At 36.8% G+C, this 24,505-nt stretch overlaps 1 protein-coding gene across 1 annotated transcript; it reads left to right on the top strand.

Annotated features, from left to right (window-relative positions):
• The first annotated feature begins 2,826 nt into the window (after positions 1 to 2,826).
• On the top strand, positions 2,827 to 5,574 carry LOC140816855 (chloroplastic import inner membrane translocase subunit HP30-2). Its single transcript, XM_073176335.1, has 6 exons — positions 2,827 to 3,229; positions 3,689 to 3,804; positions 4,748 to 4,874; positions 5,002 to 5,150; positions 5,224 to 5,286; positions 5,374 to 5,574. The coding sequence occupies exons 1-6, from the start codon at positions 2,915 to 2,917 to the stop codon at positions 5,411 to 5,413; spliced, it is 810 nt and encodes a 269-aa protein (XP_073032436.1). The 5' UTR covers positions 2,827 to 2,914; the 3' UTR covers positions 5,414 to 5,574.
• The last annotated feature ends 18,931 nt before the right edge of the window (positions 5,575 to 24,505 follow it).

The following is a 24,505-nucleotide window of genomic DNA, read 5'->3' as shown; positions in this document are numbered from 1 at the left end:
AAATTATATATTATTTGATAGGATCGGTGTAGACTGCTAGTGCTTCTTGTTTGCAAGTGAAGAAACGATTTTTTTTTATCAATACCGATTAGTTGAACGACTTGGAAATATTCTGAGTGTGGTAGATGCTCAGACAGGTGAAGAGTTTCACGTCTCGTGCCCACTCGCACCATTGCACAGAGATCTTTATAGCCATTACTTTGTGTTTGTTCTTACTTTACGAAAATTATTTACTCAAGTTGCTATAAAAAATCAGTTGTATCTTATTGTAAATTTATTTTAAATCTTCAATTCTACAATGTGGAACAAATGTAATTACAATTACTCTCCTTCAGAAGGCGATGGTCCGTCGTGGTCTGACCCTCGATCCACCAGCGCTGAGAATTTAAAGATGACTTCTACAAGTTCAAGAGGTGCGTTTCGAACTACCAGTGCTGAGCATTTTTTAAAATGGTTCCTAAATGTTCAAAAGATGACTTCAGTGATAGAGAACTTTGTCCCACATGCATGTTCAATATGTGGCTCTCACAATGTAACATTTTATCATGTATGATACTTATTTTTCGGTGTTTCTGCTGCTGATTGTCTATGATACCATTTTGTCAATCATTGGTCCTAGTTCTACAGTTGTGCGACTATATAATGAGCATCTATAACAACTATTTTGTATGTGTGCTCGCTTTACGAAAATGATTAATACAAGTTATTATACAAATCAATTATATCTCATTATATACTCTTTTAAATCTTTAATTTTTCTCAAGTGAAACAAAGATATCATAATTTACACAAACATGTGTGAACTGACGATTATACAAAAAAGAAAAATTGGTGATTGATGAATGATATAGCAAGACAACTATGGAGCTAGGGAGCAGATAATTTTGTATTTGTGCTCGATTTAACGAAAATGATTAATACAAGTTATTATATAAGTGAATATATCTCATTATAAAATCATTTTAAATTTTTAATTTTTCTCAAGTGGAACAAAGATATCATAATTTACACAAACATGTGTGAACTCACGATTATACAAAAAAAAAAGAAAAATTGGTGATTGATGAATGATATAGCAAATAAGACAACTATGGAGCTGGGAGCAGATATGATAAGTAATTAAATTGTGTCAAAGCATATATTAAAAATTGAGAGTACATCTCTTGTGGGACAGTATTATATATTTATAATCGTGAAACGAGTCGCTCCGGTCTATATTTGTAATAAAAGTAATAGTTTTGACGTAAAAACTAATATTTTTTTTATGGGTAAGATCGGGCCGTACATCCATATTACAAAATTGACCCGTGAGTGTGATAAAACTTAAAATAAAGTGAACAAATAATTTGTTTAATGGAATTCGAATACTTAATTTCTTCTGCCTCTCCCCAATGAACAATTTTTTTATTTATTATACGATTCGTTCTAATTTTGTTTTTTCTTATGTTTATTCATTAAATTTTTTAGGATTGATTAGTGAAATGGATTTCTCAAGGTAAAAATGTACATAATTGCCAAAAAGTACCTGAAAGCCTTCTGATTAATATTATTTTCAATTGTAATTGTTTGATATAATTAGGAGACTAATTATTGAATAAATGCTATTTATCCATATTTTTTGGCATTAACAGAATTACAGAATTATGAAGTATTGTATTTGAATGGTTTGATTTAATTGTATTCCTTTTGAATGTAAATTTCTTATGTTGACTTGTTTTGGGCACTATCATTTTGTACTTTTATATTATAAAATTGTTCACTTTTGTATAAACAATTTGGATCTATATTTTTCGAATAAATGTTTTTGGATGAAGCATCAATCACTTCATCACGGTGTTAATACATAATGAAATACTTTGCTCCAGTTTCAAATATATTTAGTCCTTAATTTTCATTATCAAATTCAAGCAAGTAAATTTTCACATAATTAAATTTGTTATAAAACATATATTTATACTAGTAAAAGATGCACACGTGTTGAATGTGTTATTATTATTTTTAATTTGATCAAATAACACTAAATAATTAACACGAAATTATTTTCAATTTAGAAGAGTCGTTCGATTTAAAAAATAAAATTTGTTTAGAATTTTTTCCTATGTAAAATAAGTGGGTGACTTGAGGAGATTTTTAGTAGGTTAAGAATGTAATTATGAAATTAAATATTCTGATATCCTCTAAAATAATTACTCTAAGGATCTCAAACTTAATAATATAATATAAATATAAAAAAATAAAACACTCGTAGAATTTCATTACACATAAATAATTTACTCAGATTTTATAAAAAATACGACAATCAAAACATAATGTTTCAAATATTTTTCTTACTAAGATAATAATTGCTCTCAAACCACGTGTTGCGGTAATAAATTTAAAAAAAGATGCTATCAAATATGATAAATTCATAGTTTTGAAGATCTTTGATATGTCCAATATAATGTTATGATAAATATTTGATAGCAATTATTTTGAAAAATGTTAGTTGAGATGCAAAATAAGCTATCGATCATATAACTGATATTGAAGTAAATATCAAGTGTTAATTGTAATGCAATCTTTTACGATAGAAATTGTTTAAATTTTGTAATTGTGTTTTTACTAATAAATAACAATTGAAACTGAGATATATATAGATAGGATAGGAATACGTGTACCTAAAAATTTGGGTTATTTCTAGCCCTTGGATCAAACGTAGGGGGTCTTGATATCCGCCAGACTGCGACGTGGTCGAGCGACCCACGTGATTCTCCCATCAAGCAGTGGGGGTGAAATTGTCAATTCCCTGAAGCCGTTTGGGCGCAATGGGTGAGGGTTTCCGACAGATAATCAATCAAATTATAAAAACCCTAATTGTGGGTTTTTTTCGAGTTATCCAATTGCCGTCCAGCCTCTTCTTATTGATTCGTAGAATATGGGCGAAAGTAAGCAAGGAGTTATGGTGTTGGGAATTCCGACCAAAGCCGGCGGTTTCACGGGGCAAGCGGAGCAGAATCCAATAGCTTTGGCGCAGGCCAAATTCAGGGAGGTGGAGACGAGATTCAAAGATTGGCTAGCGAAGCAGTCGTTGGCGGTGGAAGCCGCAGTCGTAACCACCACAAGCGCCGTCCAAGGAGCTGCCATCGGTGGTTTCATGGGAACGCTCACTGGTGATGTTTCCTCCTTGGTTGCGCCGCCGAACGCTGCCGGCCTCAATCCAGAAGCTATGGCGTCTCTGAAACAAGCTCAGGTTCCTTTTTCTTTTTTTAAAAAAAATTTCAATCCTCTCCCCTCCCAATCGCTGTACTTTACTTTTTTATGCGTATATACTCTTTTATTGGTTTGTCTGCTTCAAATTATTTTTTTGTGGGTGTATCTTGGGTTATTGAATTTTCTTCAAGACTAAATTTTTCTGCACCTTTTGCGACTCATTCCTGATTTTCTACGAACCTTCTGCATCCATGTGTGGCATGGAGAACATATCCTTTCGATAGTGCTGAGATTTCTTGCTATTCTTGATTACTTAGGGTCGATTCGGTTGCTTTATCATGATTTTGATTTGATAGGTTTGGATACCGCATTTTGTTTTATGGCATTTGGTTTACTTTTATCCAAATTTAACTGATTGTGAACTTCTTTTGCTTAACATGCTCGTGTGCATGATAGATTTTGTGACAAGTGTAAGGTTACATGTCATGTTTGTGTTCAGGCTTTTGCAGGAGGTCCTTTGGTACAAGCACGCAATTTTGCTGTCATGACAGGCACCAATGCTGGCATTTCTTGCGTCTTGAAAAGATTGAGAGGCAAGGAGGATGTTCAATCTAGGTCTGGCTATGTTTGAATAGCATTTCTTTATGTCTATACATGTGATGTGTTATGGTAAGTCTGGCATTTGATGTGCCTCAAGCCCTTGTTTGTTTGTGCTTGTGCCTGATCACGGATATTAGAAAGTGCCTCACATATTTTTTCCTTGAAAGTCAGTCAAGCATTTTTTCCCTGTTTTTGGGAATGAGTATCAAAATTGGTTACCTAACTGTCCCGTATTTCCAAAATATTACCTTTTTATGTAGTTTCAGCTAATTATAAGTTGTTTTTTGAAAATAAAAAGGTTATGTTAATAACTAATGAATTTGAGTAGAGTTCATTGAAGCTGTATTCTTTGTCATTGGTTCCGACAGTGAGGGGTCAAAGTATCATGGTAGCTTATGTAGTGGATTTCTTATTCGATTACAGTATGCTAACCAATCAATAACAACTGCTCTTGCATTACAGTGGAGAACGATTCAAAATGTGATCTATTTCATTTTTTTTCTTGTTACAGCTCAATCATGAGATATTTAGCTTACACTCTAAATCTCCCGTTTACCTGCAATATGGTATTTAGATGGTTTGTCCTTTTGGATGTAAAAGAAATTATCTTCAATGACATTGTCAAACATACTGAATTGAGGTGTAGTCATTGAAGAACTTGTGAAGATAGAGGGCACATAATCAAACTATCATATTAAGGCCCGAGCTTGTCTACGAAATTAAAAGTGTAGGCTCAAGCACGAACTCTGAGGATTCTGATTTTTGAGCCTCAGGTTTTGGACCTCAACCCTGGATTCAAGTAGGATATTTTATGGGATACTCTACTAGAACCGATTTTTGTTACTCGTTGATCATTCCTCATTCGGCAGGTTCCATGACATACACATACATGCTTGGATGGATGTTTGAATTTTCATAATTTTTTCTGTGTATTTAGCTTGTTGGTTTGTGATTGCAGTATGGTTGCAGCTTTTGGTTCTGGTGCCATGTTTACATTAGTAAGCGGTATGGGTGGGCCGAATCTGGCAGCAAACGCTGTTACCTCTGGCCTTTTCTTTGCACTTGTGCAAGGTGGAATTTACCAGGTGATCCAGTTTGCTACTAAATAACATCCAGCTCTTTTCAGATATTCATAATATCGATATCTCCGTTATTGCTCATAGGCAATAGTCAATGTCCCTATCCTGAGAATTTTGGTATCGATTAATGCAGCTGGGACAGAAGTTTTCGCAACCACCAACTGAAGATGTGAACTACGTGAAAACAAGAACCATTCTGTGTAATCTTGGCCTGCAGAACTACGAGAAGAATTTCAAGAAAGGGTTATTAACAGACAACACTTTACCATTACTAACTGATAGGTAAGTCGTTCAATGTGAGATTTGATATGTCCAACTTAAACTCAGCGCTCAATATTCATCGTTATAATTTCAGTGCTCTCAGAGATGTGAAAATACCACCGGGACCAAGATTGCTTATTCTCGACCACATAGAGAGGTATCATCCATTCTTAATCTGCAGAACTCTGTTGCAATATCATAATGAAAACTCGTCTTCAAATCAAGATTCTTCTTTTCTTCACAGGGACCCAGAGTTGAAAGAAAGTCGAAAGGCTAATCGCTAAGTACTCTGATACGAAACATTGTCGACGTCCCTTTGCTCTAAAAGAGTTGATTCTTCTTCCAGATGAAAAAAGCATCAACAATTTTGTTATATCGTCATGTCCTGTGGTTTTGTTATGCTACATGTATTCAACATCTGTTCGATAATATTCGATTTCCATTATCTATAGATGTCTATATTATCTGTTTGATACTTAATAAAGTATCGCTGGTTGGTTAGAATGTTAAACAAGTACATGTTCGCAAAATTGAACAGAATATGAAACAGGTACACGTTTGCAAAATTGAATAGATTTTTCATGTTAAAAAGAAAAAAGAAGAAAAATCATCAGATTTATGTGTACAAAAAAAAGGAAAATAAAAGTTGAATCTTAATTTAAGATATGGTAAATTATTGGAGGAGTTCTTTAGCGTAAGAAGGCTGTATCATCAACTCCAAAATCTGAGTCGTGTATTCCTTTGCTTGTTCCACAAGGGCACAGCCTCCGCCTCGAGCTGGTGGCACAGCCTCCTCTGTCACCGTCACTCGCTTCCACGCGTGGATCAACTCCTTCCCTGAACTCTTTTTCAGTTACATTTCCAACTCATTCCTCAACCGCCGTCCGCAGCCGTGTGCTGGTAACCTGCCTTCGCCTGTGCTGTGGAAGCAATCACAACACTCGAAGCCATAGAATCTGAGTTTTTTTTAATATGATCAGAAACTACCTATACTATTTGTAATAAAAAAAATTTAAAAACAAAAAAAATATATTCCACTGAAAAATATTGATAAAGTTTTTAAAATTATATCTAAATTTGACCCACCTTCAATAATTTAAATACAAAATAATATTTGAGTTGATTCGATTTAGTTAATTCTTATAGAATATTTAATCTTATATTATTATTGAAGACAATACAAATATAAACACTTATAAAGAGCCAAATAACTCTTGATAACTGTTCATTAATATTTACCCACAAAAATCCTACGAGATATTTTTTTTCTACGAAAATTATTATACCACTTTTAATTTTTAAAATCCAGTTTATACAAATCGAAAATAATTTTCCCAAATTGACATTGATTAACTTGATTTTACAAAAAGTGATTCATGAAAACATAGTTGTTCATATAGTTTTAAACTAACCACACCAACTATCATTTTTGTAAATGAAATAGGAGGTATGTATAAAAGGATGCTTCTTAATTATATTAAATAAAAACAGATTTAGATTTTAAAACATACATTCATCTATATATTGAATGGTATATAAAAACAATCAATTTGTTATATATATAATTTAGTTTTCTGAACTTTATAAAATGATTTATTTAGGAGTTCTAAAGATTATTAATTTAATTTACTTTACTTTATAAAAAGATTTATTTAACGATTGAAGCTTGATTAGGGATGTAAACGAACCAAACCGTTTGTGAGCTATTCGAAGCTCGATTCAATAAAAACTCGTTTAATGAGGCTAGTTAAGATAAACAAACCAAACTCAAGCTTTACAGTATTCGGCTCGTTAGCTCGTGAACATGTTCGTTGGTAAGTTCATAAGTAATCTTTTAGATAAAAAAATAATAGTTTTGATATTTGAATTATTGATTCTGCATATTATTTATGAAATATATAGAAAAATCTATTAAATTTATTTATTATAATAAATTTATAAATTTTATTAAGAATAATATATTTTTCTTTAAATATATAATTCACTTTTTAATTAATTTAATGAAAATTTAAATGTATAATTCATATTTATTAAGCTTGTTTAGGCTTGAATAAGCTCGTGAGCCATGCATATGTTCGTTAAATAAAGCTCGAGTTCGGCTCGATTATAAACGAACCAAGCTCAAACATTCAAGAGTTCGGCTTGGCTCGACTCGATTACATCCCTATGCTTGATGACATGTGTTGTTCTTCTTTATTAAACAAAGTATTATTTCTTTTCTTTTTCTAAAACACGTCATTTATGGCCTCCTCCAAATTTTCAATTGCGAGGGAAGGCATTTTTTATTTGCATACGATTAGGGGTGAGCAAAATCTCGGTTAAACCGAAATAACCGACCGAACCGAGCCAATTCGGAAATTCGGTTCGGTTATTTCGGAAATTCGGTTTTGGAAGTTTAAAAAAATCGGTTAATTCGGTTAATTCGGTTCGGTTTCGGTTTTCGTAAAAAAAAAATCGGTTAACCGAATTAACCGAATAATAAATTAATTTTTTTGAAAAAATAGATTTATTATATAATTTATAATATTTTTAATGTTTTTATATTTAATTTTATTTTTTAAAAAAAAAATCGGTTAATTCGGTCACTGACCGAATTAACCGATTTTAATTCGGTTAATTTGTGATCGGTTATTAAAACTAATTCGGTCGGTTCGGTTATCAAAATAAAATTCGGTTCGGTTCGGTTATTGGCAATTCGGTTCGGTCGGTGACCGAATTAACCGAATGCACACCCCTACATACGATTGGGTTTCTCGTGAAAATATATCACAAATTTATATCTATGAGACGAGTCGATTTCGATCTATACTTACAATAAAAATTCATATTTTAATATAAAAACAATTTATTTTATGATTGATCTGTATCATAAAATTGATATTCGAGACAGTTTTTGCAAGGACCGTGTATCGTATTATCGTAAATCTTATGTGATTATCGATAAACTATGAAATTGTCATGTGATTATGTATTTGATGTATATCGTGACAGTGAAAATGAGAAAATAAGTATCAGATATGAATTGACGTTGTAAGAGCTCGAGTGGAGAAGCCGGACGCCAATAAGTACAAAATCGATATTTTGTACAAAACATCTGGCGCCCGAGCGGTAGAAAATGACCACCCGAGCGCCAGTGTACCAAAAATGGGGAAATTGGACAGAACATGTGGCGCCCGAGAGGTAGAAGATTACCGCCCGAGCGCCAGTATAGCATATGAGAGTACTCGGACAGAACATGCCGTGCCCGAGCGGTAGTTTTTGACCACCCGAGCGTGGTGCAAATCAAACTCGGGGATAGAATGTCTCGCGCTCGGGCGCGAGAATTCTACCGCCCAAGCGCGAGAGCGGTGAGGATAAGATTAAGATTTCTGTTCATTTCTTCCTTCACCTTCCGTCAGCAACTTCGAGAGATAAAGTTGGGAAATCAAATTCTTTAGTCCGAATCGACTTCGAAACGCTGTCCAAACGCGAAACCAATTATATATTCGGAATCTTCACGTCGAGGGCTTCTGATTGAGGTAAATTTCTTCTGGTTCCAGCAGCTCTAAATATCAAAGTGCTGGAATAACATGTATTTGAAGTTGAAATTCCTGTATGAAATAGAATAGCCGACAAGAAACTCGTATTCGAAGTCGGAATTGAATTATGTAATAATTTCGATTTGATATGAACTTTTGAAGTTTCAAAAGATATTTGAAACTCATATTAATGATTTTGAATGATGTTATTGATTGAAATGAGTATGTTATTGATGTAGATAAAGTTTATACCGATATCTTCAGACTACATCAATTGAAACGAAGAATTGAGGTATGTTGCGACCGGGTAACATACGACAGGTATCTGTATTATATGATATATGTTGGATTGATTTGATTGATTGGATTGAGAATATATGTCTATATGCCTTATTTGTTGTGTTTATGTGGCATACATGACTTTGAGATTTGAATATCGATGTATAAAATAAATGTTTTGTTATCACAAATCGTTTGATGCATACATCCATACATGACATGCACGTTGAGCTATGATCCTTGGATACCCTGATATGATTTGATTGGATTCTGGGGTTTGTGAACACTATGCTATGTTTGGTATTACATGACCCTTAAAACATAGACATTTGTGGCCCCGACGATTGATTGAGATTTGGGATTTGATGGCGCTTTGTCGATGCTATCATACGAGTATCCCTTAGTGAGGTCGGTGTGCCAGCTCGAGCATTGATTTGATAGCGATTCGTTTGATTATGACATGTGCTCAGTGGATGGGCATTTGGCCTGATATTTAGAACCCGTAAATTAGACTACGTATAAGCCATGCATAATTCTAATGTTTTAAAATAAAATGATTTTAGTATTTTTGCATGAGTATTTATTCTTTCCTTTAAATCTAATTATTTTATGCAGTAGTTTAAATTTTTATCTTTTCAGTTAATTCAGTGAGGCCGGACTGAAGTTGAAGTTTTGAGATAAAATTTAAAATTTAGAAAACATTCCCAGAGTTTATTTTAGCTAACTAGTAAGTTGAGGTAAGTAGGAAATAAGTTCATTTAGGTCAAATAATTAATGTGTTAATTCACTAAATTATTTAAAGGATAGGTAAGACTCTAAAGATATAAAATACACTGACTAAATAATATTTCCCTTCCATTTATTAGATTATTTTCGGCCACCCCTTAGTGATTAAACAATTCTTTGCCAACTCACCTTTGACCCTTTACTTGTCATTTCTTAGCATGATAATCCTTTCATTTATTAATCACCCTTAATTAACTAATATTAGATGATTATCCTAGCCTTGGTGGACATGTAGAATCGGTCACTCCTTTTCCCTCTCCAACAATCATTTTTGATATCCAACCATTTCAAATTCAAAAGAGAGGAAGACTTGGTCTTGCCACCCCTTTTATATTGCAACTCCCTCACTCTCCTAACCATCATTTCCTCTCCCCTTGCACCGAAAATTTGAGAGCATTTCAGAGCATTTTCGTGAGCCTCATAGCTTGAGTAAGAGAGAAAATAATTGAGTAGAAGGAAGATCAAGAAGATCACTTCGCCTCCTCCGTGCCGCGTCTTCGTTTCGTTCGTTTTCTTTTCAAAACGAAATCAAGGCATGTTTATATTTTTATTGACTCTTCAATCAAGTAATATTATTATTTTAAAACATCGCATGTACACAAATTTGAAGGGGAAAACCAAAATACATGACAAAATATTTTCGAAACCAAGGTGCAGATTTTCGGTTTTCCCTTGTGCTCTAACGTTTTTGGTTGTTTCTGTCGCTGCATGGTATGGCTCGATCCTAGGCTCCCAAGGCTACATCTAGACATGTATTAGGACATGTTAGGACCATATTAGTCCGTTCGTTCAGCCCCATACTCGCTGGAAACTCACTATTGACAGCAACGCATCCTTAGGGCCATATTGTGCTTCGATTTTTGTTGCTTGCTGTCAAGGGAGAGTTTCTGACCTTGGCTGCCCTAGGGGCCTATAGCCATGGTTGGAACACTTCCATATCATCTATAGGACGTGACCAAGATGCCCTTTCATGGCTTGGTTCACGTCCCAATCGATTTCAAAAATGAACAAGAACAGCCCCTCGGTTTTTAGAAGAATTCCGGTGTTGCGTGTGTGTAATGTTTCGAAATTATGGGTGTTGGTGTGGATCTTGGTTGGCTCATTAGCCCTTAGCCACAGGTTCATACCATTCCCTTGATGTCTAGATCATGCTATGATCAATCTAATGGTCAATGGAATGGTCCATGACAGCCGAACAATCGCAGCACCCCACGTATGAAGGTGTGCTCTCGGGTGGAATCACTTGGCTTGTTTCGGTTGTGGTTCGAATTGTGCTAGGGGTGTTCATCGGTCGATTTGGTTCGGTTTTCGGTTTTTTATTTCGGTTTTTTCGGTTTTCGGTTTTACAAATATATAATCCGATATCCGAACCATTTTTCTTCGGTTCGGTTCGGTTTTCTACCGAAATGGTTCGGTTATTCGGTCGGTTATTTCGGTTTGATACAATTATTTAAATTAATAATATAAATATATTATAAAATATAATATGTTATTTTTTAAATGATTTCTTAATAAAATATTTAAATATAAAGTACAAATGAATTACATAAACAACAATCAACTAAGTATTATTCAAAATAATTCTTCATTCACTAATATCATCTCAATAAATAATATAAAATAAAAATAACATTATTAATTTAATTAAATTTCGGTTTTTTCGGTCGGTTCGGTTTTGACATTTATAATCCGAAATCGAACCAAATTAATTTCGGTTTTAACATTTATATCCGAATTATAAAATTCGGTTTTCGGTTCAGTTTAGTGTTCGGTTTTTTCGGTTTGGATTTTCGGTTTTTTCGGTTTTATCCGAAGTTTGAACACCCCTAATTGTGGCTGGCCTAGGGCCCTTAGCCATGGTTCAAACCATACCCTAGGGTGTTGGTAAGATGTTCTGGTCGGTGGTTAAAACCCCAATGGCCAATAGTCTCGCAAACGAAGCAATGTAAGAACAAGTGCAGTTGCTGGAATTTCTGGACAGCAACTTGCTGCTTCGGATCAGTGGCTCGTTTGAGTTCTTGGTTGGCTTTTAGCCTATGGCCTTGGACTAGACAGTGCCTCATAAAGTTAGGAAGGTAATGTTTTTGGCCGTTTGTGATTCGGATCATTTTAGAGGTCGTACGAGAAATTTCGGTGCGATGTGCCAAATTGACTCTCGAAAGAGCGTTTCATGTTTTGGCCTCCATTCACCAAAATTTCGGCCCTATCCATTTTAAGATCATTATTTCATCATTTTAAGTGTATTTAATCATGACTAAACGATGGTTCGGTGTTGGTTCGGGTTGGCACGGAGTCATGATTTAATACGAAGTCGTTGGGCGTAATTGTCTCGTTTTTGGATTCAATTACAAAGTTTGGTCAAGAAAATCATTTTCATATTTTTCATGTTAAATTTAGGTCGCAGCGAGTCCTGGGAACGATCCAATCCATGTGGTAAAATAATACATGATGTTTCATCATGCCATTTAATTATATTACGTGCATAAAAATATAACATATTCATTTTTGAGATTTATGTGATATTGATTGTGGTCATTTCACTATCATGGGATCATTGTATCATCCGGTCGTCAGTTATCGGTCAGTTCAGTTCAGTTCCACCCAGTATATTGTGGCATTAGTCTGATCAGACGTTCATTACTTCACCCGGTCGCCAGTTACCGGTCAGTTCAGGGCAGGTGCCACTTGCGTAGAACATAATCTCAACAGAAAATTTATGACATGTTATTTTATGACAGGGATCGATTGAGCAAGCATTTCACTTATGCCTCATGACATGATATTTTACTAACATGCAATTTTATTATATTATTTACTCGTTATTTACAATATATGCATGCTGAGTCTTTAGACTCACTAAACTTGATTGTTGTAGGTACTGATGATGTCGGGGCCGAGGGCGGGGACTAGTGAGCTAGCTTGTGTCGGCAGTAGTGGAACCCAATGACCTCATTTACATCATTTACCATTTTTATGCTCAAACTTTTTTATCAATTGTTGGATTACTTTAACTTGTTATTTTGCGAACAATAATTTCTTCCGCTGTTATTTTGAACATTAAACTTGATTTATCAATTTATTTTGTGAATGAGGTATTTTAATTATTTTTAAAAGAAAATTTTAAATTTTTCCACAAATTTTCAAACGCGAATTTTCGGGTCATTATAGTCTCCACGACATTCATGCATTGCATACCATATATCATTGTTTAGATACTTGTCGTATATATGATGGTTGTTCCATACGGAGCTTTGCTGACCCCCAAGGGGGGCTATTGTTGTCTTTGTGTGTGGACAATGGCAGGTACTCCAGGATATCAGGAGGCCGGAGAGGGTACTTCTGGAGGGAGTCACAGTTTGGGATGAGGTTTTATGTTTTGTTTCCCAGTATATATGTATATGTATCTATATACCAGGGCATGTCCCGAGGATATGAGTTTTTTGTATGTGACTGATTTTGATTATGTGTGGGCGTGTTTAATGATATGAAATTAAATACTATTTTTAGTATTCAAATTATAGAAGAGATATTTTGGGCTCATTGTAAAGAAATTTAAACTCGTTTTTCGCTGTAATTAATTAACTCTAAGCAGATTGCATTGTAATAACGATTAAAACATAGATATTTGTGGCCCCGACGATTGATTGAGATTTGGGATTTGATGGGGCTTTATCGACGCTATCATACAAGTATCCCTTATTGATGCCGGTGTGCCAGCTCGAGCATTGATTTGATAGCGTTTCGTTTGATTCTGACATGTGCTCAGTGGATGGGCATTTGACCTGATACCTCCACAACATACATGCATTGCATACTGTATATCATTGTTTAGATACTTGTGGTATATATGATGGTTGTTCCATATGGAGCTTTGCTACCCCCAAGGAGGGCTGTTGTTGTCTTTGTGTGTGGACAATGGCAGGTACTCCAGGATATCAGGAGGCCGGAGAGGGCACTTCTGGAGGGAGTCACAGTTTGGGATGAGGTTTTATGTTTTGTTTCCCAGTATATATGTATATGTATCTATATACCGGGGCATGTCCCGAGGATATGAGTTGTTTGTATGTGATTGGTTTTGATTATGTGTGGGCGTGTTTTATGATATGAAATTAAATACTATTTTTAGTATTCAAATTATAGAAGATATTTTGGGCTCATTGTAAAGAAAATTTAAACTCGTTTTCTGCTGTAATTAATTAACTCTAATCAGATTGCATTGTAATAACGATTAGGAGTTAAAGGGCCCCACACAGAGTGGTATCAGAGCATAGCTGGGAATGGTCAATTGAGTCTTGTATACACTTGAATAAGCACAAATGAATTGTGCGTTTGTGTTTGATTTATTTGTATTACTTGCTCCTACTTGATTTAGTTGAGTAAGTTATTGATGAGATTGATGATATGAGATGATGATGATGTGAAATTGATATTGATTTGTGATATTTATCATATTATTTGTAGATGGATCCCACAAATGAAACTGCGAGTAGCAGTACTGAGAGAATAGTTGGGCAATTTGAAGGATTGTCCATGGATGTAGTGATGGCTCGATTCCAGGATCTGAAACCACCGAGATTCTTTGGCACTGAGAGTGCTGAAAGAGCAGAGGCCTGACTGAAAGATATCAAGCAATTATTTAATATTGTTGAATACTTCAAGGCTCGGAGACTGAAACTTGCTCTTTATCAGTTGAAAGACCGAGCAAAATCTTAGTGGGAAGCCGCTGAGATTGGATTGAAAGAAGCCGGGATTGAAGTCACATGGGATGTCTTCAAGGCCCAGTTTTTGGAGCAGTGTTCCCCTCCATCTTATTATACTGCCCAAGAGAATGAATTCAATAATTTGCAGCAGGGAACGATGACTGTTGCAGAGTATGCTTCAAAGTTTTCTACGTTGTTGAAGTATGCACCTCACGTAGCTGGGAATGTGAAGGCAAAATATAACAGGTTTGTGAATGGATTGCATCCTGCTATATATACTTATGTTGTTTCTGGGTTGCCTACCAGCTACGCAGAGATAGTGGAAAGAGCCAAGGCAGCTGAGGCTGGACTCAGGCGAGGAGATCCACAGTATACTCCTCCACCACCAGTGTCAGCTCAACAGCCTACATTGCGTCCAAGGGGTAAAAAGTTCAAGAAGACTGGTTCTGTTTCTTCGTCTTCTTCGAGTTCTAGTGGATCCCAGAGAGGGAGCCATGTGCTTGCTCCTTACTGTAGCCACTGTGGGGTAAACATACTATCGAGTAGTGTCGAGGTATGTTTGGTACTTGTTATTAGTCTGGGCAGGAAGGCCATTTCTCTCGAGTATGTCCGAATAGGGGTACGACTTCTTCTCAACCCCAGCCAGGATTTAGAGGTGGCCCCAGTATGATGAGACATGTTGTTCCTGTTCCATCTTTTCAGCAGTCGAGTGTTCCGCGATATCGAGGACCGGGTGGTCAGAGTGACCAAGTTCCTCCTCAAGTGAGAGTGTACGCCATGATCGAGGATCAGGCGAGAGAAGCTCCTGGTGGCGTGATTGCAGGTACTTGCACGCTTTGCGATTATCCTGCACGTGTTTTATTTGATGCATGAGCATCTCATTCATTCATATCTCATGCATTTGTTGCATTTCACGATATTGAGTGTACCCCGTTGTATGATACTTTGTCGATAGCCACGCCAGCAGGGAAGATTATTTTGTCTGAGCAAGTTGTGCATAATTGTGTATTGATATATGAGGATAATGTGGTATTATTGAATTTGATTGTCCTCCCAATGCACGGCTTTGATTGTATTGTTGGCACGGATATCTTGATGACAAATCGAGCTTCTGTTGATTGTTGTCATGGAGATGTTCGATTTCGACCGATTGATGGACCCAAGTGGAATTTTTATGGCAAGGGTTCCCAAGCCAAAATTCCATTGGTATCTTCCTTGGAATGTCTCGACTTTTGATTAGCGGAGATGAGGGTTATCCTATCTACGCTATTGATGTCTTTAAGAAGGAGACTTCTTTATCTGAGATTCCTGTTGCGAAATAATTCCCGGATGTATTTCCCGATGAGATTCCTGATTTTCCTCCTCATCGAGAAGTTGAGTTTAGTATTGATCTTATGCCGGAGACTGGTCCTATATCTAAAGCTCCCTATCGCATGGCACCATTGGAATTGAAAGAACTGAAAGAATAATTACAGGATCTTCTCGATAAAAGATATATTCGACCGAGTGTATCATCTTGGGGAGCTCCAGTTTTATTTGTTCAAAAGAAAGATGGTACTATGCGAATGTGTATTGACTATAGGCAACTGAATCGGGCTACTTTGAAAAACAAGTACCCACTTCCTCGTATTGATGCTTTATTTGATCAGCTTCAGGTTACTTATGTATACTCGAAGATTGATCTACGTTCTGGGTATCATCAAGTACGTGTTTGAGACGAAGATGTGCCCAAAACTGCTTTTCGTACGAGGTATGGCCACTATGAGTTTTTGGTTATGCATTTTTGTCTCATTAATGCTCCTGCTATATTTATGGATCTAATGAATCGTGTCTTTCGAGATTATCTTGACCGATTCGTTATTGTATTTATCGATGATATTCTTGTCTATTCGAAATCGAAAAATGAGCATGCTAAACATATGAGACTGGTACTTCAAACTCTTCGTACTAGTCATTTATATACTAAATTGTCCAAATGTGAATTCTGGATGGACAAAGTGATATTTTTAGGCCACGTCATTTCGAGACATGTCATATCTGTTGATCCTGCGAAGGTCGACGCTGTATTGAATTGGCCAAGACCTAAGAATGTTCCTGATATCCGTAGCTTCATGGGTTTAGCTGGTTATTATCGTCGTTTAATTGAAGGATTTTCGAAGATAGCTAAACCTATTACTCAACTGACATAGAAGAATCAGCGATTCATTTGATCAGATGAATGTGAAGCTAGTTTTCTTGAATTGAAGACGAAATTGACCACAACACCTGTGCTTACTATTCCATCAGGTACCGAAGGATTTGTAGTGTGTAAAGATGCGTCAGGTAAAGGTTTGGGCTGTGTTCTGATGCAACATGGCAAAGTGGTTGCTTATGCGTCTCGTCAATTGAAATCTCATGAAACTCGTTATCATGTTCATGATCTTGAATTGGCAGCCATTGTGTTTGCTTTGAATATCTGGCGCCATTATTTGTACGGAGAAAAGTTTGTTATCTATTCGGACCATAAGAGTCTGAAATATCTCTTTTCTCAATCTGATCTGAATATGAGGCAACGCAGGTGGATGGATCTCCTGAAGGACTTTGATTGTGAGATTCAATATGACCCTGGATCGGTGAATGTTACTGCGGATGCCCTTAGTCTTAAGGTGCATGATTCTGTGTTAGCTTTTGTCATTGTCACCAAAGTACACGAGGATATATGTACTTCTGGCTGGACTTTTCACTCGAATTGGAATTTTGTCACTGTCTCAGCATTGCAAATTGAGCCTAACTTGATATCCAAAATCCGAAAGGCCGAACAAAGTGATGCTCAGATCCAAAAGTCGAAAGAGCTTGTATCTGCAGGACATCAGTCTGGATTTCAGATTTCTTCTGATGGTTCTTTACGACTTAATGGTTGGCTAGTAGTTCCTGATGATTCTGATTTGAAATCCGTCCTTCTTCGAGAAGCACATTGTAGCAAATACAGTATTCACCCTGGAGGTCGGAAGATGTATTTGTCATTGAGACCTCAATTCTGGTGAAAACGTATGAAGAAGTAAATTGCTGAGTTTATATCTAAATGTCTTGTCTGCCAGCAAGTGAAAGCCGAGAGATTGAAACCGGGAGGATTTCTCCATAGTCTTGAAATCCCGAAATGGAATTGGGAACATATTGCTATGGATTTTGTGACTCATTTACCTCATTCGCCTAAATACTGTGATGCTATTTGAGTTATTATTGATCGGCTTTCGAAATCTGCACATTTTATTCCGTATGAACGGACTTATCCTTATAAGAGAATGGTCCGTTTATACATCGAGAATGTAGTGAGACTGCACTGTGTGCCAGTCTCAATTGTATCTGATCGTGATCCCAGGTTTGCTTCTAAATTCTGGGGTAGTTTTCAGGAAGCGATGGGTACACGTTTGGCTATGAGTACTGCTTATCATCCTCAAACTGATAGCCAGACTGAGCGTACGATTCAAACGTTAGAGGATATGTTACGTGCGATTGTGATGGACTTCAGAATGGGATGGCAAGATGCCTTACCACTTGTTGAATTTTCTTATTATAATAGCTTTCAAACGAGTATTGGTATGACACCGTTTGAAGCTCTATATGGGAGACGATGTAGATCACCGTTATTCTGGGATGACATTGGTGAAAGACAATTGACTGGACCTGAAATGATACAGGAAATGAATGATAAGGTTCAGTTAATTCGGCAGCGGATGAAAGCTGCTCAGGATCGTCAAATGAGTTATGCGAACAAACGAAGACGACCCTTGGAATTCCAGAAAGGTGATAAAGTATTTTTGAAAATATCTCCCTTTAGAGGCACTGTTTGATTTGGCATGCGAGGGAAATCATCTCCTCGATATGTTGGTCCATACGAGATACTTGATCGAGTTGGTGATCTTGCTTATCGATTGGCATTGCCACCATCCTTATCTGTCATTCATGATGTGTTTCATGTTTCTATGCTGAAAAAATATGAGCCAGATCCATCACATGTACTTGCACCTAACGAGGTTGAACTTTATCCTTCTCTTTCCTATGTTGAACAACCTGTTCGCATTATGGATCGAAAGGAAAAGATATTGCGAAATAAATCGATTCCGTTGGTTCGAGTATAATGGACATGACATGGGGTGGAGGAATCGACGTGGGAACTGGAAAGCAAGATGCGAGAATCATATCCGCACTTGTTTGATGTTATTCCACATGTTCCATTGTATTCAATGTATTCTGATCCGTTTATTGATTTTAGTTTTGATATGTACAATAACTGGTGACCCATATATGTTAATATATAAAGATGTTTGAGATTTCGAAGACGAAATCTTTTAAGTGGGGGATAAATGTAAGGACCGTGTATCTTATTATCGTAAATCTTATGTGATTATCGATAATCTAAGAAATTGTCATGTGATTATGTATTTGATGTATATCGTGACAATGAAAATGAGAAAATAAGTATCGGATATGAATTGACGTTGCAAGAGCACGAGTGGAGAAGCCGGACGCCAATAAGTACAAAATCGATATTTTGTACAGAACATCTGGCTCTCGAGCGGTAGAAAATGACTGCCCGAGCGCCAGTGTACCAAAAGTGAGGAAGTTGGATAGAACATGTGTCGCCTGAGCGGTAGAAGATTACCACCCGAGCGCTCGTATAGCATATGAGAGTACTCGGACAGAACATGCCGCACTCGAGCGGTAGTTTTTGACCGCCCGAGCGCGGTGCAAATCAAACTTGGGGACAGAATGTCTCGCGCTCGGGCGCGAGAATTCTACTACCCGAGCGCGAGAGAGATGAGGATAAGATTAAGATTTATGTTGAAACATCTACTCATTTAAAATGCGGAAATATTTTTTTATTTTTATTTTATAAATCTCACACTTTCGAAATAACATTTAAAATAATCGTACTTATTGACCAATAAAAATAGCGTGATTTAAAATAACCAAACTCGTCCAAAATCATACGTAAACGTAAACATGTGAAAATCATAAAACAATCAACGTATGAAAATATTCATCTCATCGCAAATCTCATAAAACAAAATGCGGAAAACATGTGGTCCTCGGGCCGTGTCACCGCACCATGTCTGCCAACTCAGAGTTCGGCACCCCGAGTCCCCTCATCATTAAGCTCACCTGCATCACACACGCCTAGTGAGTCTAAAGACTCAACACACCTGCACCGTTAATAGCAAATACATATACATAGCACACAACAGTGAAAATTATCATACTCAACATATCTTTCATGAACTTAAAAGCATTCGTGAACGTATTGTGTAAAATCATATCGTTTTTCATGAACTTTAAAAGCTTAATGCCAACATACCTTTCATGAACTTTAAAACATAAACAGAAAAGTGTCGTGTAAAAATCATGACGTGTCAAAACAGCTCATTGTTAATCATCATTCATCGTTTATCATTCATCGTTCATCATTAATCATTCATCATTTATCATTTATCCTTCATCATTTATCATTTATCATTGATGAATTCAGTTCATTAGAGGTGACTATCGTACATCATCATTTACGATGAATCCATCATACATAGAACCGCGGTACCGGGCGGCTGTCGGACATCAGTGACAGGATTACCTATCCACTGTGCCTAGGCCTCATCATCATCATCATCATCATTATCATCATCATCGTTTACATATACATCTTAAACATTTACATATAGTTCGATAGTCACAACTAACTCCCATCATTCAAAACATAATCATTTTCATTACTTATAAAAAAATTCATGCACCCATGCAATTTTCTTTAAATTCCAGCATGCAACGTTTAAGCTCATAAAATCTTAACAATCGTATATCATGATGCATGAACAATTAAAAAATCATACATTCGTGTTCAAGGCGCTGGTAGGACCAAAATCTCAGCTCGGGTGCAAAATGACCATTTTGCCCCTGGAAACCCAAATATTATCGTTTTAACCCTGGACCTCTAAAATTAACCCGAAGCTTACCAAACTTCTTAATATATCCCAAAACATTTTAAAATCATTCCTAGACGTAAAATTAGGCCCATTTCATAATTTATTCGATTCGTTTAAAAACTTGGACCGGGGTCCCGGTTTTAACCCGAATCGACTTGAAACTAAACCAAAATTTTCCCACATTTGTTACCACTCTTAAAGCACTCATTACAGCCTTTAAATCCTTCACATTAAGCTCCTAATTCTCGGCCCAACCTATTTTCATCCATCAATTCTCGGCCACCCCCCCCCCCCCCCCACTTACCATATCATTATCCAACACATGGCTCCACCCCTTCATTTATTCGGTGCACCTTCTACCATAACGTGTCCAGCTTGTAAGACTCACCATTTAGACCTTAATGAACTTCCTAAACCATGCCTAACCGAGTCATAATTATGCTACACAAGCCAACGCAGCAAACAACCAACCTAGCATATCTTCTCTCGGTCAAGCTAAATTCCCAAGGATCGATCTTCTCCCTCGACCAAACATCCATGGCTCATTCCTAACCTCTTACTAGACTCTACAAGTTCTGAAACACAGCTTGGTTCGAGCCCATGCATCGCAGCCCGCCCCAAAACCTTAAATCTTGCCAAACCGAACACATACTGTAACGAACCGTACTTCTCATACTTAAAATTTGCGGAAAAATTAAAAAATTTCTTAAATAAAAACATCCACACGGTCGTCACCCATCATTCATAAAATATCTTTAAAATCAACCATCACAATTAAAGTTTGCTAAAAGAAAAGCTGTCTCACATCCAGAACATAAAATCAGAGTATAAATGTTTTCATGTTTAAAATCTTAAAATAACGTAGGCGGTCCTCGGGTCTAGCCTTCCACTCAGTCCAAGCCTTCCCCTTGGTCGCCACCTCCCGTCTCCTCATCAACATAGTCACCTGCATCGATCAAGTCTAGTGAGTCTAAATACTCGACACGTATAAACTGGGATAACGAGTACTACATAATAAAATCGCATGCATCTTAAAAATAGAACGTACATAATTTGAAACTTGAGCTTGCATAATAACTTGAACTTGCATACATATATAGACGTGCCATAACCTGAAACTTTCAATGATCATAACTGCATACTTGAGCATACTAAAACATACATGACTTCATTTTGCATAGAGGATGTTTCAAAGCAAGTGACCCATACATAATAAACGCCTGATCAGACACACCACAGTACTGGGCTGACAGGGACGTATCCACTGTCGCATACATGAGATCTCCGTTTATAATTTAACGGGCTGGTTGGTCCCCGTTCATAATTTAACGCTTTCCAACCACGATCTAACACGTTCATAATTTAACGGGGCGGAGAGGTCCTCGGCCACGTTCATCGACTTCCAAACCCATTCATAATTTGGTCACAAGTCAATTAGCATACCTCGAAAACTTAAACATATTTTCTTTGCACGTCATACATACTTACTTGGCGTTGAGGGATTCGTTGGACTTCGGTCGGGGCCGTTGCTGCACATACTAACATGAATTTGCATACTTAACTTGCATAACTTATCGTAGAAATCATACTTACTCTCAAGTTCAATCGATACTTAGGACATTCTAACATTTTCCATAACACGACCCTGGATAAACCTTGCACTAAACCACAACATCAGACCTCAAGTGTGTTATAACATTTTTCCCAAAATGTGAAGGACACGGACCCCGTGCCCAGGTCCGGCTCCGGGTCCGTGTAGGTACTGGAAGATGGGTGTGCAGAAAAGGGGAGACACGGACCCCGTGCTACGATTCGTGTTGGGGTCCGTGTAGACACTGTAAAAAGGCATCGAAAGGAGGGGAAGGCACGGACCCCGTGCATAGGTCCGGGTGGGGGTCCGTGTAGACACTGTAAAATGGCACTACGGAAGGACAAAAGGCACGGACCCCGTGCAGAGGTCCGGGTATGGGTTCGTGTACCCACTGTGAACGCGAAAATTTTGTACATGTTTCGCTTAACTTTCTAGAGTCGATTGCCCGGATTATGAATCGACACCACGAGACCATCTTAGCATGCCATAACATCAAACCAAAATCGTACAACACCCAAAGCAACGATGCTCACCCTACGACACATACAATTCAAAAACGTGGCAATTGACACCGAAAAGTTTCCTACGACTTCTAATACATTTGAGTGCCTATTGACACTAAACGACGTAACAATTAGCATCCCAACATCATACTAATCATACCTAGACGCAGCGACGATCACCCATCGATCCCAACGAAGCCTGCAACATAGAAACTTCAAAAACACAATTTTCGTCAAAGTCGCAGTTTGCGCAGTCCCACGAAAAATGCCATAACTCACTCAATTTTCATTTAAAAATCTCGAATTATATATCAAATTGAAGGCGTCGAAAAGTTCTATAATTTTCTAGTTGAAAGTTTTCTCAAATTCTGTACCGAAAAATCGCAGTTTTCACCAGAACAGTAAAAACGAAAATTTTAGATTTAGAAATCGTTTCAAAAGTTATCCCAACGTATTTGCGCAAACCCCTACACATCATACACATGATTTTAAACGTAAATAACCACACACGCATAATATGACAAGACCGATGCATCAAGAACAGATTATACGTGCCTTTATGATGATAAACGTTACCGAACGACGACACCGAAGCGGAGATAGAAGCGAGGTTGATCCGGGACTTTTGTGGCGCTAAAATTCTTTGAAGAAAATTCACAAAACTTGCTGGAATATTTCAGAGGAGGGGGCGGCTGCTATGGGGAGAGGAACCCTAGAATTCCTCTCTTAAAAATATAAAAATCTGAAACGTAAGGTGAGTGTGTGTGTTTAGTGTGTGTAAAAACGTGTAAGTGTGTGTGTGTGTAACGTGTGTGTGTGTTTTAATTAGGAGAAACTCTAGCTAAATAGACTATTTAAATTACTAATAAAGAGTTAACACACACTAATTTGATCAAACTCTACAATTAAAATAATTACACACCAATTTTAAAAGTTTCAAACTCTTAAATCTCTAAATGCATAATAATACTTTAAAATATTAAAACTTAATAACTTATTAAAAATGCCCCATCCTCAACTTAGAATAAAATACCACATTAAAATTGCCAACATCGTCGCCGGCCTTTTCCTCGATCCCGCTTCGAATAATCGCCTGAAACATAAAACTCGAAAAACAATTTAACGTGCATCACATAAACATAATTAATTTAAAATAATGCATTTAAATAAATCATGCATGGCTAAGACTCATTTTAAAATTAATTATATGCTTTAATACTTAAATAAATGTATGGATTATACGTGTACTGAATTTGGGCACTACACATACCCTACAACCAACACCGATCGGCCCCTCAAAGTAACACACCTAGGTCGATCAAGCTTCGACTCCAGCGACTAATCCCCATCCCTCTCGACAACAACAGCTCCCTGGTGAATCCATACAGCAGCCCCCTTACACGAAAATTCAAAAAGATCATGAGCACAACCGAGGGAAATGAAATAGACACGTAAAAATCGTAAATCTTTAATGCTCGTGGACGGATCGAAACTTTCAATGCAAAACACATTCAGTAGTATATTAAACGAGTGTGATGCAAAAGAAATGATACAATGCGTGCCTTGATGATGTATATACGCGAGGATATCGAAGGACGATGGCCGGAGGAATTTCTCTTTGCATGAAAATGGTAGCCGAAGCCTTCTTGAATTTCCTGCTGTGAAAACCGAGGGGAATGGTTCTGAAAATGAGGGGTCGGCTGGTGGGATTATAGGCTTTATGTTAAAGTGTGTTTAAGGGTTAATTATATAGATAAAATATTTGTTAATGGGCCTAAATTGTTTAATTAAAGATTAAAAATATAAATAAGCCCTATAAACCCAAAAGTAGGCCCATTAAGCCCAAACCCACTCTCGAAAAATATTTCGAGTTGGAAAGATTTTGAAAATATTAGCCGAACCCTTAAAAAGTCCACCGATTCGATAGAATTTGCGTACCGTATAAAAATAAAATCTTGCGGATAAAAGTACCCAAAAATTTCCATTTTTTACAAATACACTTAAAAATGCTTTAACTTAATTTATAAAAATAAATCGTGTAATAA

This window comes from Primulina eburnea, chromosome 16 (genome assembly GCF_022965805.1).
Source record: "Primulina eburnea isolate SZY01 chromosome 16, ASM2296580v1, whole genome shotgun sequence".
Taxonomy (NCBI): Eukaryota; Viridiplantae; Streptophyta; class Magnoliopsida; order Lamiales; family Gesneriaceae; genus Primulina; species Primulina eburnea.
This window is presented reverse-complemented; position numbering and strand designations above follow the sequence as displayed.

Bases quoted from the DNA above. Each gene is read 5' to 3' on its own strand.
- LOC140816855 (XM_073176335.1), top strand. From the start codon at position 2,915: ATGGGCGAAAGTAAGCAAGGAGTTATGGTGTTGGGAATTCCGACCAAA. The intron at 5,151-5,223 runs GTAAGTCGTTCA...TTATAATTTCAG, and splicing joins TTACCATTACTAACTGATAG to TGCTCTCAGAGATGTGAAAA. The intron at 5,287-5,373 runs GTATCATCCATT...TTTTCTTCACAG, and splicing joins ATTCTCGACCACATAGAGAG to GGACCCAGAGTTGAAAGAAA.